This window comes from Pituophis catenifer, unplaced genomic scaffold (genome assembly GCF_029215685.1).
Source record: "Pituophis catenifer annectens isolate HBS135680 unplaced genomic scaffold, rPitCat1.0.hap2 SCAF_3, whole genome shotgun sequence".
Taxonomy (NCBI): Eukaryota; Metazoa; Chordata; class Lepidosauria; order Squamata; family Colubridae; genus Pituophis; species Pituophis catenifer.
The window spans coordinates 66,299,833-66,318,234 of NW_027256883.1; the positions used below are offsets into that span (position 1 = coordinate 66,299,833).

The window sequence follows — 18,402 nt, forward strand, 5'->3', positions numbered from 1 at the left end:
AATAGATAAAATTTAGAAATATAATCAGAGCAGCATATGAAGTAATCTATAGTAGCAAGTAGTAACATACCCATACTGTTTATTCATTAAGAGAGGTAAAAGCTCTTTACTAAAGTTTTGGCCCAGCATAGATCATCTGCTGCTTTTAAGAGCATCTATTCTGATTGGAATGATTACTCGTCACTGTAATATATCAATGAAGATCACAAATACATAAGGAACAAAACCCATAACAAACTTCAGCGCTTCCCATCATGCATGATCCATTAAATCTTCCTCATTGTTTATTCATTCAATATTTAGGGTTGCATACTAAAGAAAACATTAACGGCCCATTAGATGTATACCCTCAAGTGCCCTCTTGCCTGGCTAACTGAAATGAAGCTTAGATTTCAGGAGTTTTATCAACAATAATCTTGGAACACTCTTCTATGATTTTCATGCATACTTTAGCACTGCATTTTCTCTACATTCAAAATGTTGAAAGCTTATTATTATTTCAGGTCTATGTGAATCATGGTAGAACTTTGATCTAAGAAGACAGATTTATCCCTTAACAGATTTGCTAACTCTACAATTCAAGGTGAATATGTGCAATGTACCCCTTGAAAAGTCAACTTGAAAATCATGCAAATTCTATGTAAATGTGGAGATCTTTTATTTGTATAATTTTGGGTTGGATTTAGTACTTTACAGCAATTTTTTAAAAACTCCATCTTGTATGTCAAGAAAACTGTTTGATCAGGCGGTTAAAAGTGGCCAATGAAAAGTTTTTATCTTCAGACTTGCAAGATGGATGTCAGCCTTCCTGGATAAACTAGATTAAAAATCATGACTAAGTGAGCTAAATCTACTTTTATTCTAAGGCTACATTAACAGAATCTTGTGAGTCTGAAGATATAAACTTCCTTCCAGCACTTTTAATCACCTGATCAATTAGGCTAAGTCTTTCCTAAATTTTTTCCTCTGACCAATAATCCATTGGGGGCTCCTCCCACTCTCATCTGATTGATTCCTAGGCATTTCTTCCCTTCATCCCCCAAAGTTATCCACACATTTCATTGCAACGCCTTCCAAGGAAGGATATCTCATGTTCCATTATTTTATCAAACCTTTTAATGAAGTATATTAACATTTAATGTCTAGACTGCTCCTAACCTTTTAACCAACTGATAATCCTTGCACGTTTTTAATCCTATTATATATCATCTTAATTTAAAATTGGCAAATTTTGCCATCTGGTCAGTTATCCTGAGAAAACTCTCTTTGGAATGGCAACATACAAGTAATTCGCATAATGACAAGGGGGATGATCAGAAGCATGACATGAATGTTCCACGAAGAGATTTAATAGAAATTGGCCATGTGATTTTTTTTCTATCCTGAGATTTTATTAAAAAGAACTGCATAGTTGGGTATACATGACATTTCAGACAACTAATGAACTGCAATTAGAGTTCATAGATACCCTTTCAAGTACGTATATACAAGCACCATTTTCACCATCCCCCCAAAAAGATATTATGCTTCTCAAGCGACATGTAACATTTCTATCACTTGTGTTTTACAATTCTGAATGCCATAGTACATCTTCCAGAATCTATTGCTAACAAAGAACTAGGGACATTCAAATTGAGAATGTTCTTGTTGCAAGCAAGTAATTCTGAGACTGTCTGGATGCCAAGTAAACATTTCCCCAGGAAAGGGAAAACAAGTGAAAAACCATCTGCTTGTTTCTAGTTTCTCCTGTGAAGTGGGCTTCCTGCCAAGTAGTCATTAGAGTAATTAAGGGGGAAAACAATCTAATATATTCATTATGTAAATGAATGACGAAGATTAAAAGGCAATGAGAGAGGAACTAAATATAAATACCTCTGTTTCTCGCAGCATCCCATGGTCTAAGCAGACCATGTCTGGACAAGTGATGGGAGAACCACACCCTTCACGGATGGCCAGCTGCATGTATTGTTTTAGACACTAAGGAAGAAGAAATATATAAGTTATAAATCATATGTAAATTATAATATGTAAGCATTATATTCCAATGGATGGAAACTAATCAAGGAGAGAAGCAACCTAGAACTGAGGAGAAATTTCCTAATGGTGAAAACAATCAACCTATGGAATGGCTTGCCTTCAGAAGTTGTGGATGCCCCACCACTGGAAGCTTTCAAGAAGAGACTGAACAGCCACCTGTCTGAAATGGTATAGACTCTCCTGCTCATGCAGAGAATTGGACTAGATGACCTCCAAGGTCCCTTCCAACCAGTGGTGGTTTTCTCACAGTTCGGTCCGGTTCTTACGAACCGGTAGTAAAAGTGGTGGGAGGCTCCGCCCACCCACCCTGAAATCATCATCGGTGATCTGAGCATGCACAGAAGCTTCTGTGCATGCGCAGAAGTGCACATGCGAACAAAGCGAGCGCCTGCGCATGCTCCCGTTGCAAACCGGTAGTAAAGGTAAGTAGAAGCCACCCCTGCTTCCAACTCTGTTATTCTATGTCCTATGTTCTAAGTTATAAACCATTATACTAGCTATTCCACTGGCTATTGGAGCCAACTCACCTTTTTCAGCACCATTGTAATTTTGACTATTAATCAAATAGTCATAAGTCAAGGATTCTCTCTCTGTTACTATGGAAGGATTGGAAGACTTTTTGATTAATAGGGCAAAGAGTTAGACTTTAGAGAAGGACAAAATTACTTTATATCTATTGGTTGCCAACTAATGGATATACAAGTTCATATAGTCAAACTATAGCTAATAGATAAGTACTGTATAGCTGACAAACTGAAATATCAGAAAGCAACTACTATATGTTGTTGAGATTGGGTGGGAGCTCTAGACTACCCTAATAACATTACATGAGGAGAGGAAATGAGACCCAGGACCTCTCTGGGAAGCATCCATGGATAAGGCAATTCTCACTACCCAAGAGCCAAATCATTTCAGTTATACTTTCAATTCAATTACATGTATTAATCTAGGCACAGATTAGTTATTTAGGGCTTTGCATAGTCTAGATCAGGGCTCTCAAATTTGGCAACTTTAAGACTTACGGAGTTCAATGCCCACAATTCCCCAGCCAGCTACTATAATTCACCTGTTGCTGGGCCTGCTCTGTGGAACATGACCCTGGAGATTCAGGTGGTCCAGGGCAAGAAATATTTTCCTTGTTTTCATTTCTGGTATTTTTCTTTTAATGGGGTGGATATAATTTGCATAAATTAATGCATGGATATACTTAGCAGTATAAAAACATTATTCAGTAATAACTCTGAAGCAAATGCATGAAATTAAAGATGAAGATCTACACAAGGGTTCCCAATCTTGGCAACTTTAAGACATGTGGACTTCACTCAGCATTAGAATAGAATTTAGAATAGAATTCTTTATTGGCCAAGTGGGATTGGACACACAAGGAATTTGTCTTAGGTGTATATGCTCTTAGTGTACATAAGGAGAATAAAATACATTCATCAAGAATAAAAAGATACAACACTTAGTGATAGTCAAGGTTACTAATAAGCTATCAAATCGTACTAGGAAACAAATAAACACAATATAATTGAAAGGTACAAACAAAATGGTTATAGTAATAAGTGGGAAGAGATAGATACTAGTAAAGAAGAGAGGAATAATAGTAATACAGTCTTAGTAAATTATTTGACAGTGTTGTGGGAATTAGTTGTTAAGCAGTGTGATGGCATTCGGGGAAAAACTGTCCTTGTGTCTGGTTGTTTTGGTGTGCAGTGCCCTATAGTGTCTTTTTGAGGGTAGAAGTTGAAACAATTTATGTCCAGGATGTGAGGGGTCTGTAGATATTTTCTTATTTTAATTAATCTTGGTTAAATTGCCAAGATTAGGAAGACTAGTCTATAACCTTGATAAGAAAAGCATTTCTCATGTTTTATATATCCTTTCGATAATTTCATTTTAAAAAATCATTCACATATGTTAATACTAATTTGTTAATATATTCATGTCAAGGAAGTACCATGCTTGCAATTTTCAATTAAAGTTAGATACGTTCACTGAATAAGGGTTCTGAATTCCCATAAGTAAATGAACTGAATTCTGATTTTTTTAAAGCTTTTATGGTGAGCATTTAAACACTCTCTTGCAATATAATTATGACTATCAGAGATATAAATGTAGGTTGAGATTTAAGATGAGCTGGGAAACGTGAACTGGGAAATTGATATCCCACAAATCCATCTCTATTTTGTGGAAATTACACCTAATCCATAGTATTAAATACACATTCAATGTTAAGTATTTTGTATTACATAAAGTCCTATAATAGCTGGTGTTACAAAATGTTTACTTATTTTGTCATATTTAAGAACCGCCGATCTCCCTCACATAAGGTGTTCTGATCTTATAACCTCACTATAAACTGCTTCATCAAGTATCACAAAAGCTACTATTTAAAAGACTTCTATATGCTCAGTGGCTAAGATGCTGAGCTTGTCGATCAAAAGGAGACATCTTCAGAGAGCACTGGCTCTTCAGCTTTAAAACAGAAATGAGCACTGCCCCCTAGAGTCGGGAATGACTAGCACATATGTGCAAGGGAAACCTTTACCTTTATACATTATATTCTCCCACAGAAGTGCTACCGTAAACTAGGATTTTAAAAGGTACACTTCAGGGATTGCACACATTTACAGAGTTTCACAGGAAATTTAAGTGGCATCTTTAGCGCAAAGTATGTTTTTCAGCTAAATACTAAATAATACCTCTTGGCAGCCCATCCTGATCAGAAATAGTCCAGGCGAGAGGCAGGCAACTGTTGTGTGCAAGAGGATGCGTTGAAAACAAGTCAGGGTTGCCAAGGGTTTGGTGGCTTGTTGCCTATTCACAAAATGGTTGTTACCATAGAAGTGGCCCATCAGAAAACATCCATTAACTAGAAGGTAATCTGGTGAAGTTGCTCTTTGACACCCTCCCTATCTAAGTGAAGGACTGGGAGAGAAGGGGGAAGTCATGTTTAATTCAGCCTTGAGTTTAAGCAGTAACTCAGCCATGTTCCTTGTGTGTCCAATCACACCTGGCCAATAAAGAATTATATTCTGTTTTGTTCTATTCTATATAGGAAACTAAGCATTGCATTGGAGTCAAAGGTATAATGTATGAAGGAAGGTTTTGCTCTGTGCCTCATATAGGAGTTCTCTATCTTTCCCTCTGCCTAGTGTCCAGTGGTCATTCCACATTGTTTTGAGTTGACTTCACCCTTTCCATGTTGGTCTGTTCAACATTTATCTGTACCTTCCCCACCCCACATCAGTGGTGAGATTCAAATTTTTTTACTACCATTCTGTGGGCGTGGCTTGGTGGGCATGGCTTGGTGGGCGTGGCAGAGGAAGGTTACTGCAAAATCCCCATTTCTTCCCGATCAGCTGAGACTCGGGAAGCAGAGAAGAGAAGGGGGCGGGGCCAGTCAGAGGTGGTATTTACCGTTTTTTTTTTTTTTTTAATTTGATTTATATGCCGCCCTTCTCCGAAGACTCAGGGCGGCTTACAATGTGCTCAGCAATAGCCTTCATCCTTTTGTATATTTATACAAAGTCATCTTATTGCCCCCACAACTGGGTCCTCAATTTACCTACCTTAGAAAGGATGGAAGGCTGAGTCAACCTTGAGCCTTGGCGAGATTCGAACCCTGCAGTAATTGCAGGCAGCTGGTCTTAATAACCAGCTTAATAACAGGGTGCCTTAAACCCCTGTACTACCAAGGCTCTTGGTAGTTCTCCGAACTACTCAAAATTTTCGCTACAGGTTCTCCAGAACTGGTCAAAACCTGCTGAATACCACCTCTGGCCTCCACCCCCGGAGAGTTGTGAGTGCTTTGTCCATGTTTATAAAGAAACTGACATTGGTGGGACAAGTGAAGGAAGAAGCACAAATAACTTGCAGCTGATGACGATGAGGAAAGATTTAAGTGTACCACTTGCTGCCAAGCGTCTGCTCAAAATGATCATTTTCAAAACCTTTAGGGATTTATTTGCACTCAATATGTAGCTCAACCCATCAGGCGAGGCGTTCAGATCTCATGGTGCTAACTAATGGCTTAAGAAGGCATTTTGTACTTCCTCTCACCTCAAATCCATCAAGGCCACTTTTAGATAATCTTCCTCGGCATTCAAAAACAAAGGGCTGGCTTGTTCAGGTCGCCATTTCAACTCATTACATTAACTATCCCTGTGATTCAACATTTTAAAAGGCTTCCAGCTGATTTACTTCAACTCTTACACATTTTCAGAAAGCAAATGGAAAAAGGAAAAAAAAATGCTGTAGCAATATGGCAAATGTTAGTATGGAAGATAAAGGAAGTTTATACAAAACATAGGACTATATGCCCGTATAAACAAACATACTTAGTGTGCTGTTTCAGATAGTGAGTCATAGTGAATTAGTTACCTTAAGGATTAAGAGCTGTTTCCTTAAGAGATTGCATTGTGGGAGATGTAGAGAGAGATTGCATTATGGGAAATGTAGTCCATGACGTGTGACCATATCTGTGTGTCTGATTGGCCACTGAGGCTCTCTGCCTGGATGCAGAACAAAGACCTGGCCATTTTGAACTACCACAGAAGACAGAAGCATGCTTTCTGACCAGGGGGACAGAACTACCGTCATTTTACACTAGGAAATGGGATAGATTATGAAATACTTGGATGAACCTCACCTTGACTCACCATGATTATAAGTCTGTTTTGAGGATACCCGAAATAAATATAATCTGCATCAAAACCTGTTTGCTAGAGTTTATCTGCCTGTTCCCAGTGGAGGCAGATGCCTGGGGAACAGAACACTTAGTTTATTGGGGGTAAGAGGCTACCCATGTAATCAGATGAGGGTCATATAGATCGTCCTCAGCTTACAACCATTCATTTAGTGACCATTCGGAGTTACGGCAGCACTGAAAAAAGTGACTTATGACTGTTTTTCAAAGTTACAACCACTGGTCATGTGATCAACATTTAGTTGCTTGGCAACTGGTTCAGATTTATGACAGTTGCAGTGTCCCAGGATCATGTGATCACCTTCTGTGATCTTCTGACAAGCAAATCAATGAGGAGGCCAGATTCACTTAACAACCATGTTACTAACTTAACAAGTACAGTGATTTGCTTAACACCTGTGGCAAGAAGGGTCATAATATAGGGCAAAATTCACTTAACAACAGTCTTGTTTAATTGTGGTTTTTAAGTCAATAACTTCCTGTACTACTTCTCCAGACTTCATTACAAAACAGTCCTTTTATTTATTTTTTTTACAGGGTGATTTTTACTGATTTTAACAGTACTGTGACAATCTCCTAAATGTATACAAATCTTAAATTTCATTGCACAACAATTTGTTCACTTAGAACTGTTATTTCTTTTATAATGAAAGTACAGAGTTGTTAATGAAGCCAACTAACAAATAAGTGAGCTTCTGATTTGCTGGCTAGTTCTTTGATATCATTTATGAAAAATATCACACCACTGGACGAAATAACAGTCTGACTCTACTAAGGAGATGAAGATATTCCCTCAGATAGTGACATTTTACTCACAATTTTGGATTTTTAAAAAGATAACCAGGAGGTATTTTTTCTTTCTTGGACTGTTTTCTCTGCAATGAAACTCCTGGGAGGGGTGGAGAAGGGCGGGAGGGGCCAACCAGGAGAGGGATTTGAGGGTTCTCTGAACTGCACAGAATCTTAGCTAGAGGTTCTCCCGAAACCCCTGCAAACCCCCAACCCCTGCAAGACCCCACCCCTGGTTCTGATGGAGCAACAGAACTGATGAAGCTTCTGAGATGAGAAACAAAATATTTTCTTCTTCTTCAAGGAAAGGACAGTCCAGTTGGCTTTTCAAAAAGCACCTTTGAAACAACTATAACCTGGATGATTGAGAATCTCCAAAAACATTTACCTATAAAGCCTTATGTGACATTGGATCATATTACTTCAGAGATCACCTGTCTCCCATAACATCTGCCTAGCTGGTTCAATCTGGCAAGGTTGGCACGCTCTGGGTTCCATTGACCAAACAATGCCATGTATCGTATCTCAGGAAGCACATGTTCCCTGTGGCAGCATGCGTGCTCTTGGAATGAAGTTCCTCAAACACACATACACCAAGGTTTGCTTTCTCTGCCATCTTTGTTCCTTGATTTTGTGTTTCTTGTAATGTTACTTGCTTTTAAATGTTTTTTTTTCTTCAAAGTTTTTATTTTATTCAAAAGTAAGTTAAAATACAAAACTCTAAAAAAATCCTCCAAAAAGAAACAAAAAAGAACACTAAACACAAAACATTTAAGACATTTAAAAGGTGCATTAAAAAAAACCCAACCCATGTACACGTTATCCCCTCTAACTGAATAGTGACTAACCCATCACTACAATATTAATTCCCACCCCTTGCAAAAGAGACCCATTTTTTTAAAGTGCTACTGGTAGTAAATCTATTTGCAAATTATCGTTCTGTCTCAGTATATGCTATATTAATGATAAAATGGTTAACAAGTAGAAAGTTGCTTTTAAATGTTTTAACAAATTGTAAACGGCCCAGTCACAGAGGGTCTGGCACCATATACATTTTTTATTATTATTATTATTATTATTATTATTATTATTATTATTATTATTATTATTATTATTATTATTATTTATTGGTTAATCTTTAGTGAGATTCACAGCCTTTGAGGCTGGTTAATAGCTCAGCAGCTCGAGTCCTAACCAAGGACCTAGGAACTGTTAAGGTATCGTCGGAGGATGTAAGCTGTTCCGAGTAAGGTGGTTTTTTGTAGAGTCAAAATGTTCAAGTCCGGCAAATTTAGAATTTCTAAATAGCGGGGTAGCCCTTTGGGTATTGCTCCGAGGGCTCCAATTACAATCGGGACAACACACGATTTCTTTTTCCACAGTCGCTCAACTTCAATTTGTAAGTCCCGGTACTTTGTGATTTTTTCTTGCTGCTTATCTTCAATTCGTGCATCACCAGGTATTGCAATGTCAATGAACCATACTTTTTTCTTTTCAACTATTGTTATGTCAGGTGTGTTGTGGACCAAGTGCCTGTCAGTCTGAATCCTAAAGTCCCACAAGATCTTGAGTTTCTCATTCTCTAAAACTTTCTCAACCTGATGTTCCCAGTGGTTTTTGCTGTACTCAAATCCAAACTTCTGGCACAATTTCCAGTGAATGATCTTAGCAACACGGTCATGGCGTTGTAGGTAGTCAGTTTGTGAAATTTTGCTGCACCCACTGATCAGGTGGTCGACTGTCTCATCTTTCTCATTGCAGAGGCGGCATTTGCTGTTGGTGGTAACATGTTGAATTTTTGCCTTCATGCAGTTTGTGGCTAGGGCTTGTTCTTGAGCTGCCAAAATAAAGCTTTCTGTTTCTTTTTTCAGTACTCCTGATCTTAACCAGTTCCAAGTTAGTTTCTGGTCAGCTTTGCCTTCAATACTTTTCAAGTATTGGCCATGCAGAGCTTTGTGTTTCCAATTTTCAGCTCGCTGCTCAGTTACTTCTTTCTTATATTCTGCTTTTGTTTTAGTTGTCTTTAAAAGGCCTCCTTTATTTACTTCCTTAATCATTGGTTCTTCACTTTTCTGGATGTAACCATTCAAGCTGCATTTTTCTTCTTCCACAGTCTGCTTTATTTGTAGGAGTCCTCGACCACCCTCTGCTCTTGGTAAATATAATCGGTCAACATCACTTTTAGGGTGCAAGGCATGATTCATTGTCATAAGCTTCCTTGTTTTTCTGTCCAAATTGTCTAACTCCATCTGGGTCCAGTCAATTATTCCTGCAGAGTATCTAATCACAGGTATAGCCCAGGTATTTATGGCTTTTATGATGTTTCCTCCACTCAATTTGGACATTAATATCTTACGAATTCGTCGAATGTACTTGGCTGAAGTTAATTCCTTGACTTTATTATGCATTAAGTCAGAGGCTTCTAAAATCCCCAAGTACTTGTAGCCTTCTTCTGATTTTACTGCCTTTATCATTTCTTCATTCTCTAATTCTATTCCATCCTCTTCTATGATCTTGCCTGCTTTGGTTGCTATTGTTGCACATTTGTCAATTCCAAACTGCATACCAATGTCTTGGCTGAATTCTTTTGTGTTTTCAATTAATAAATTCAGTTCAGCTTTTGTTTTACCAAACAGCTTCAAATCATCCATGTACATCAAGTGCGAGATTTTCAGTCCTTTCTTTGCAAGTTCGTATCCACAGTTCATCTTCTTCAAAATGATTGTCAGTGGTAGCATTGAGAGTATAAAAAGTAGGGGTGAAAGGGAATCGCCCTGGAAAATGCCTCGTTTAATTTCAACTTCACCCAGTTCTTCTTCATTAGCCATAAGTTTTGTTTTCCAGAGGTTCATTGAAGATTCCATGAATTTTTGTATGTTGCTGCTGATGCCTAATATTTCCAGGCATTTCTTGATCCAGCTATGGGGAACTGAATCAAATGCTTTCTTATAGTCTATCCAAGCCATGAACAGGTTGGTTCGTCTTTTCTTTGAGTTCTTTAGGATTAGCTTGTCGATCAGCAATTGATCTTTTGTTCCTCTTGAGTTTTTGCAGCATCCTTTCTGTTCTACAGGAAGCAAGTTATTTCTTTCCAGGTATCCATAGATTTGGTTTGCAATGATACCAGTAAGAAGCTTGTATGTTGTTGGCAAGCAGGTGATTGGCCTATAGTTTCCAGGGTCCTTTCCTTTTTCTTTATCTTTTTGGATCAAAAATGTCCTTCCAGTTGTCATCCATCCATCATTTTTATATATTATAATATTATTATTATTATTATTATTATTATTATTATTATTATTATTATTAATGCAGTTACTTTGTCAGTTCCATAGACTGACAAAGTTTTGGAACACAATACCCCGGATATCATGATTGTGGAGAAGAAAAAGGTGTGGATCATCGACATTGCCATACCTGGTGACAGCAGAATCGACGAGAAACAACTTGAAAAAGTTGTTGACCAGTTGACCAGATATCAGGACTTGAGAATCAAACTGCAGAGACTCTGGCATAAACCAGTGCAGGTAGTTCCAGTGGTACTCGGCACACTGGGTGCTGTGCCTAAAGACCTAGGCAAGCACTTAAAAACAATTGGCGCTGACAAAATCACCATTGGTCAGCTGCAGAAGGCCACCTTACTGGGATCTGCTCGCATAATCCGCCAATACATCACGCAGTCCTAAACACTTGAGAAGTGTTCGACTAGTGATTTGGGATACGAAAACCAGCATGGTCATCTCGTTTACTGTGTATACTGTCATTATTATTATTATTATTATTATTATTATTATTATTATTATTATTTTCTATATTTTAGCAGCAACTGGAAATAGAGATTTTATTTCTTATATAAACTTATTATCCAAGCAGGCTAAACCACAATGTAAGTTTTCTGGGCTTTGGCCTAGTGTGCCTTATGATTACAGCCAATCATGGTATAGCATGATGCTGAACCCTGACTGTATCAAACAAAGTTTAGCTCCCTCATAAAAATATTTTCCCGGCCATTGACCCTTTACATAGTAATTTTCCTAACAAAAGGACTAGTCTGGTAGGATTATTGCCATGAGCTTTTTAATGATAACTGATTTCTCAGTCTGCCTCCTTGGATGAAGGTCTCAGCTAAGACAAATAAAAACTGCTATTTGCAATTGCTATTTGTAAAGTAATACTTTACAAGCTGCTATACAACAGCTATATTTAGTTATTTGTGCTTTGGTAAATTATAGCAGCTTATAATATTCATTTACAGATTTTTACTAGAAGCTTACAAGTTTCAACAAAATCCAGTTACATATTCAGTTCAAGCACACTTCTACTTCATTTCCCCATATGATATATTAAACTTAAAACATTTTAATAAAAACACACATGTAAGTCAGACCTTCTGGCTATGGTGCTTACCGTATTTTCCGGCGTATAAGACGACTTTTTAACACATGAAAATCTTCTCAAAAGTCGGGGGTCATCTTATACGCCGGGTGTCGTTCTCCTGTAACCAGGCAGACCAGCCCGATAGGCTCTGACGAGCCTTAAATGGCTCTGGCGATCCAAGCTCTGACAATCCCAGCTTTGCCTGCTAATCAGGCAACTCAGCTGGGATCGCCAGAGCCATGTAAAAGGAAAAAACTTTTACATGGCTCTAGCGATCCAAACTCTGACGATCCCAGCTGCTGAGGAATTCTGGGAGTTGAAGTCCACAACTCCCTGCCTACTTGATTGCAGGCAGGGAGTGGCTTGCTGATGGAATGGATTGACGCAAGCGAAGCAAGGCAAGTGTTGCGACTAGCAGCTAAGGTAAGCAAGCTGGAGGGGGAAAACTTTTTTCCTTTTACATGGCTCTGGCGATCCCAACTGCGTTGCCTGATTAGCAGGCAACTCAGCTGGGATCGTCAGAGCTTGGATCGCCAGAGCAAAGGAAAAAAGTTTTTTCCTTTTACATGGCTCTGGCGAGCCAAACTCTGATGATCCCAGCTGCGTTGCCTGCTAATCAGGCAACGCAGCTGGGATCGCCAGAGCCATGTAAAAGGAAAAAACTTTTTTCCTTTGCTCTGGCGATCCAAGCTCTGACGATCCCAGCTGCGTTGCCTGCTAATCAGGCAATGCAGCTGGGATCGCCAGAGCCAGGAAAAAAGTTTTTTTTCCTTTTACATGGCTCTGGCAATCCCAACTCTGACGATCCCAGCTGCATTGCCTGATAATCAGGCAACGCAGGGGCCATTTTGGGTCTAGCACAGCTGCTTTTACATTGTGGGTGAGCCAGTTGTGTTGTGTTGTGTGTGTGTAAAGTGTGAAAGTTGTTTTTTTGGGCTTTTTGTGGCTGTATGAGGTTACTGCTTGTTGCAGGGGCCATTTTGGGTCTAGCACAGCTGCTTTTACATTGTGGGTGAGCCAGTTGATGTTTTTTAATTTTTATTTGGTGTGCGTTGGAAGAGGGGTAATCTTATACGGTGAGTATAGCCCAAACCCTATATTTTAACAGGAAAAGTTGGGGGTCGTCTTATACACCCAGTCGTCTTATACGCCGGAAAATACGGTACTTCTAGATAAACTCATAGGAAAGCAGCCTTAATTTATCAACCTCTCCAAACTAGAAAAGTCCCATTTATTTAAATCTAGATGTATATATCCACTAATTCGACCTCACAGCTCTTTGCTATATTTTCCACTGCAATTATTTTGCATCTTTCTCAAATCTGTCTTCGCACTTTGCCTTAGAGCTATCTTTGCAGAGAAACTGCATCCAAATAATCACAACCACCAACCCCATTTGGGTTTCAGCAGACATGCTATTTGCTCTTGATACAGCTATAGTGATAAAAACACCAGGCTCTCTTATTCCACTGTGAAACAGAAGTAACACATTTTAATGATCTGGCTAAATTTGAAAGATGCTTTGCTGTTTTATTTTTAAATAAAATACTATACATATAGAGCAGGGGTGAAATGTAAAATTTGTTACTACAAATTTCTGTGGGCGTGGCTTGGTGGGGGGTAATGTGACTGGGTGGGTGTGGCCAACTTTTTTTTTTTTAAACTTTTCAGAGCATTTTTTCCACAACCTCTTTGGCTGAAGAGGTTGCAGAAAAAAATGCTTTTAAAAGCCTCTGACAATCCCAGCTGAGCCGCGTGATCATCAGAGGCTTTTTTTTTTTTTTACTTTTAAAAGCATTTTTTCGGCGGAAGAGGTTATAGAAAAAATGCTTTTAAAAATAAAAAAAAAGCCTCTGATGATCGTGCGGCTCATCGGGGGGGGGGGGGGGGGGCACAGGGATTTTTGCTACCGGTTCTCCAAACCACTCGCCGCCATCGCTACCAGATCAGGCGATCCGGTCTGAACCGGGAGCATTTCACCCCTGATGTAGAGATCTGGAACCTAACCACTGCAACAGGTACACTTGCGATTGGCATTAGGATCCTGATCAGGGTGAAATTCAAAATTTTTCCCTACCAGTTCTGTGGGCGTAGCTTGGTGGGCGTGGTAGGGGAAGATTATTGCAAAATCTCCATTCCCACCCCACTCTGGGGCCAGCCAGAGGTGGTATTTGTCAGTTCTCTGAACTACTCAAAATTTCCGCTGCCGGTTCTCCAGAACCTGTTAGAATCTGCTGGATTTCACCCCTGATCCTGATGTAATTCTATTAAGGGAGTTGCCAATATATAGCTTTAAAATGGTTGTCAGTGTGATTCCCATAATCAATCGCCTTTTAAAGCAGGCTCATGTACTGCATGTTAATTAATGTGTGATGCACACAATCCATTACACTTGGTCTGCTATTCTGCCAAGTAGCATGTTTCCTGGCTCTGTCAACAATTTTAGGGAAAAAAAACACAAAAAATTGACCTATCTTTCAAATCATCTCCATCTTCTGATGTCATAGATACTACCAAGTCATTTTCTTAAGAACAATAGATAAATGTTTGCTATTGACATTTTCCGACATGTTTTTTTCAATTTCTAGCTAGCCTCCAGTCCTGGCAGTTCTGGGTGCTCTCCCATCCAGGTGCTAACCAAGTCTGATCCTGCTTAGCTTTCTGAGATCAACTGTCGGTTATCCGACCATATAGAAATTGAAGTGCCATTTCAAAAAGCCTTTGCTGTTAGATGAGAAGTGAATACAAGCATTTTAAATGACAGAGCTTAGTTCAAAGGGATCAAATAGGAACAGAGCGAAATGTGTATCTAACCGGAATAGGTCTCTCATAATACCATTTCTAGAGGCACACAAGCAAATTCCACATAAATCCATTCATCCTTAGTTCACATTCTTCTTCTCTGCATAGGTCTCAAGAATAGGGCATTGAGAAACAGGATAAACAACTGAAATCACATGTTGCTGCATAGCTCTATTTCTGCAAAAGAATTTAACCTAAAACAAAGAAAGGAAGTAACAGATGAGTTTACCTGCCAATTCTCAAGAGACATATTCAAAACAGAAACTGGATACCAATCCGCACTGTACTATAGAGTATACAAGATAAAGTAGGTTTATAATGTTAAGCTAACCTTTTGTGGAGGCCACATTCTCGCTAGTTAAATTCAACTGATCACACAAGAGCAGGGAAGTGACAAAGGTCACATATTTTTAATAAAGACAAACTGGTATTTAAATTGTTTTAATTTAAAATATTATAATAGAACTAGTCTTAGTGTGAATGAACTTCTCATTCCAATGCAGAATTTATAGAATTCACTATAAAGAGATACTCTTTATCTCTATAGAACACAGGTGTCAAATTCACAGCGTCACATTGCCGTCACGTGATGTATCGTGACATTTTTCCCCTTCGTATGATGCATCTGGCCCGCCGGCTGCCAGTTTGACACCCCTGCAGAGAGATACTCTATAAATTGTTAGTATCTCTGATTTATAGCAAATAAAATGTACATTTGCACTTATCTTCAAGCCATCCCATAACATAGCACTGAAAATTCAAAGAACTAACTTTAACTTGCCAGACCAAAAGCCTATTTAATCAAGATGCACAGAAGCCAGCCAGATAACTATCCAAAGGCCATAAGTCAGATGTGAGGATAATAATTCTCTATATGCTGCCTGTAATTCAGAAGATAGTACCTTACTGCCTGTAATTCAGATGGTAGTGTCTGGTCATGTGATCAAAATTCAGATGCTTGGCAACTGATTCATATTTATGACGGTTGCAGTGTCCCGGGGTCATGTGATCACCTTTTGTGACCTTCTGACAAGCAAAATCAATGGGAAAGCCAGATTCACTTAAGGACCATGTTACTAATTTAGCAATTGCAGTGATTCACTTAACAATTGTGGCAAGAAAGGACGTAAAATGGGGCAAAACCTACTTAACAACTGTCTTGCTTAGCAACATAAATTTTGGGCTCAGTTGTGATTGTAACTCAAGGATTATCTGCAGTGCTGAAATTCAAATTTTTTTACTACTGGTTCTGTGGGCGTGGCTTGGTGGATGTGGCTTGGCTTGGCTTGATGGGCATGGCAAGGGAAGGATACTGCAAAATCTCCATTTTTCACCCCACTCCAGGGGAAGAATATTGCAAAATCTCCATTCCCACCCCACTCTGGGGCCAGTCAGAGGTGGCATTTGCCAGTTCTCCAAACTACTGAAAATTTCCGCTACCAGTTCTCCAGAACCTGTCAGAACCTGCTGGATTTCACCCCTGATTATCTGTATCTTAACATTTGCCTGGGTAGGTTAATATACATTGGACATGCTACACAGGTAAATTGCTTAATATTTGCAGCTTCAAGCAAATACAGGATCCAGATCTCTGTTATGTGGTATATTAGAAAAAGTAGGGCTGCAACTGGTTCAGACAGATTCTTTTTTTAAGAATACCAAGAAAGTCATACACCTATTATTACAACTACTACTCTATCTTGTGTTTATCAATGTCTGATATACTATATCACTAGGTATAGAGAACCTATGGAATGACCTTAAAGGACAGGAAGATGAACCATTACTAAGGCAACAATCATATTAGGAGGGGCTTTAACTTGGACTAAAAAATTAGTTTCAATAAACATATCAAACAGACCCTCCCTAGTGCACAGAAATATAGAATGAGGGAGGGGAATGCATCTTCAGACTTCCAACATTCTGTTACTATAGCTGTTACAATAAAAGTGATCCTAACCTCTATATTCTATGATTGTAATGAAAGTACTTCCCTTGAAATAAAACTTACAAAAAATACAATTAATGATCTAAAGATATTATCAACTTAATTGTAAGATTAGATTTTGTAAGAAGAGCTATTAAGGCTGAAAGACACTGAGACAACACCCAAGGTCTTCTCTTGAATTCTAATTTACATGAACAAAACGCTGAAATAATATTCAGGTTTCAAAATAAAGTATACATTATCAAACTCACCCCAAATGAACTTGTTAAGAGTTCATATAAATGTTGTAAGAGTGTAAGCCACAAACATTTTGTGAAATGTGAAGTCTATGTCACTGAACTTCAGTTGGTACAATCTACTATTCTTGGCAAATAAGATTACTAGAAGGCCATTATTAAGAAGAATTTGTAATAGTGCATTTCTTAATGTGCATGTGTTTTTTTTTTAAACAAGTAATACAATATTTAGCCCTTTTTTTTTTTACTACTCTAGACAATTTTATACCAAAAAATATTATTGTAAAATTAATATTAATAAAATTAATAAAGAGCAACTAGATCCAAATTAATACCTTATGAAAAATTTTATGATTATACAAACAGGTTTTCAAGAATTCATTGTTATACATCAAAAGTATGAACATTGGTTTCTTCACTAGATCAGAGCTATTGGCAGCCTGCTTTTCTGGCTTAATTCCCAAACAGCCTCAGCACTCAAATTATTTATTATTTAAATATTCCACTCAAATGTATATGCTGTTCCAGTTACATGCATAAATATAGGTAGCTTTTTGAGATATTTTACTGCATAAGAAATAGATAATACAGGCCTGGAGTGCAACAGGAATATACTGGTTACAAACAGGGGTGAAATGTAAAATTTGTTACTACCAGTTCTGTGGGCATGGCTTGGTAGTGGTAATGCTTTGAAAAGCCTCTCTGCCGATCAGGCAACTCAGCTGGGATCATCAGAGACTTTTCAAAGCATTTTTTTTACCACCTCTTCGGCCAAGAGGTTGCAGAAAAAAATGTTTTGAAAAGCCTCTGACGATCCCAGCTGAGCCGCGCGATCATCAGAAGCTTTTTTTTTTTTACTTTTAAAAGCATTTTTTCGAGGTTGTAGAAAAAATGCTTTTAAAAGTAAAAAAAGAAAAAGCCTCTGTTGATCGTGCGGCTCATCTGGGCATGGTGGTGGGAGGGCGCAGGGATTTTTGCTACCGGTTCTCCGAACCACCCACCACCATCGCTACCGGATCGGGCGATTTGGTCCAAACCGGGAGCATTTCACCCCTGGTTACAAATTGCTACTGATATTAAGATGCATACTTAAGAGGAACTCATTATATTTGTATGAATATGGAAACTTAGTATTTAAATTATATATATATACATGCATGCATACCAGAGGTGGGTCCCATTGCGAATGGGTAGTAAAGGTAAGTAGAACCCACCCCTGATCTGAACACTATTCGTTCCTTACCTCTACCATTACTGCAGAATTTTAATTAAAGAACTAAATTCCAAATTAGTTAAGGAAAGCATGAAGAAGAGTATAATTTCTGGAGTTCTTTCTAATCTTTCTGTCAGCACCTGCCATAGGAACCATCTGTATTTTCTCATGTGGAACAAAGCAATCCATGGCACCTCATCTATGTCTCTCTATTCCACTTGCATCTGTGTGCTGTTGTGCAAGTATGCACACTAAGAAGCACGAGTGGGGGGAGTTGGATATGCTCTGTGAT

General features: G+C 38.5%; 1 protein-coding gene across 2 annotated transcripts in view; it reads right to left on the reverse strand.

Moving 5' to 3' along the window:
- RNF144B (ring finger protein 144B) overlaps positions 1–18,402 on the reverse strand; it is a 56,170-nt gene that overhangs the window by 17,614 nt on the left and 20,154 nt on the right. For both annotated transcript variants that reach the window (XM_070940663.1, XM_070940664.1), the window contains exon 3: positions 1,873–1,977. In XM_070940663.1, coding sequence (XP_070796764.1) covers positions 1,873–1,977 — 105 coding nt within the window. The remainder of the gene's footprint in view (positions 1–1,872; positions 1,978–18,402) is intronic.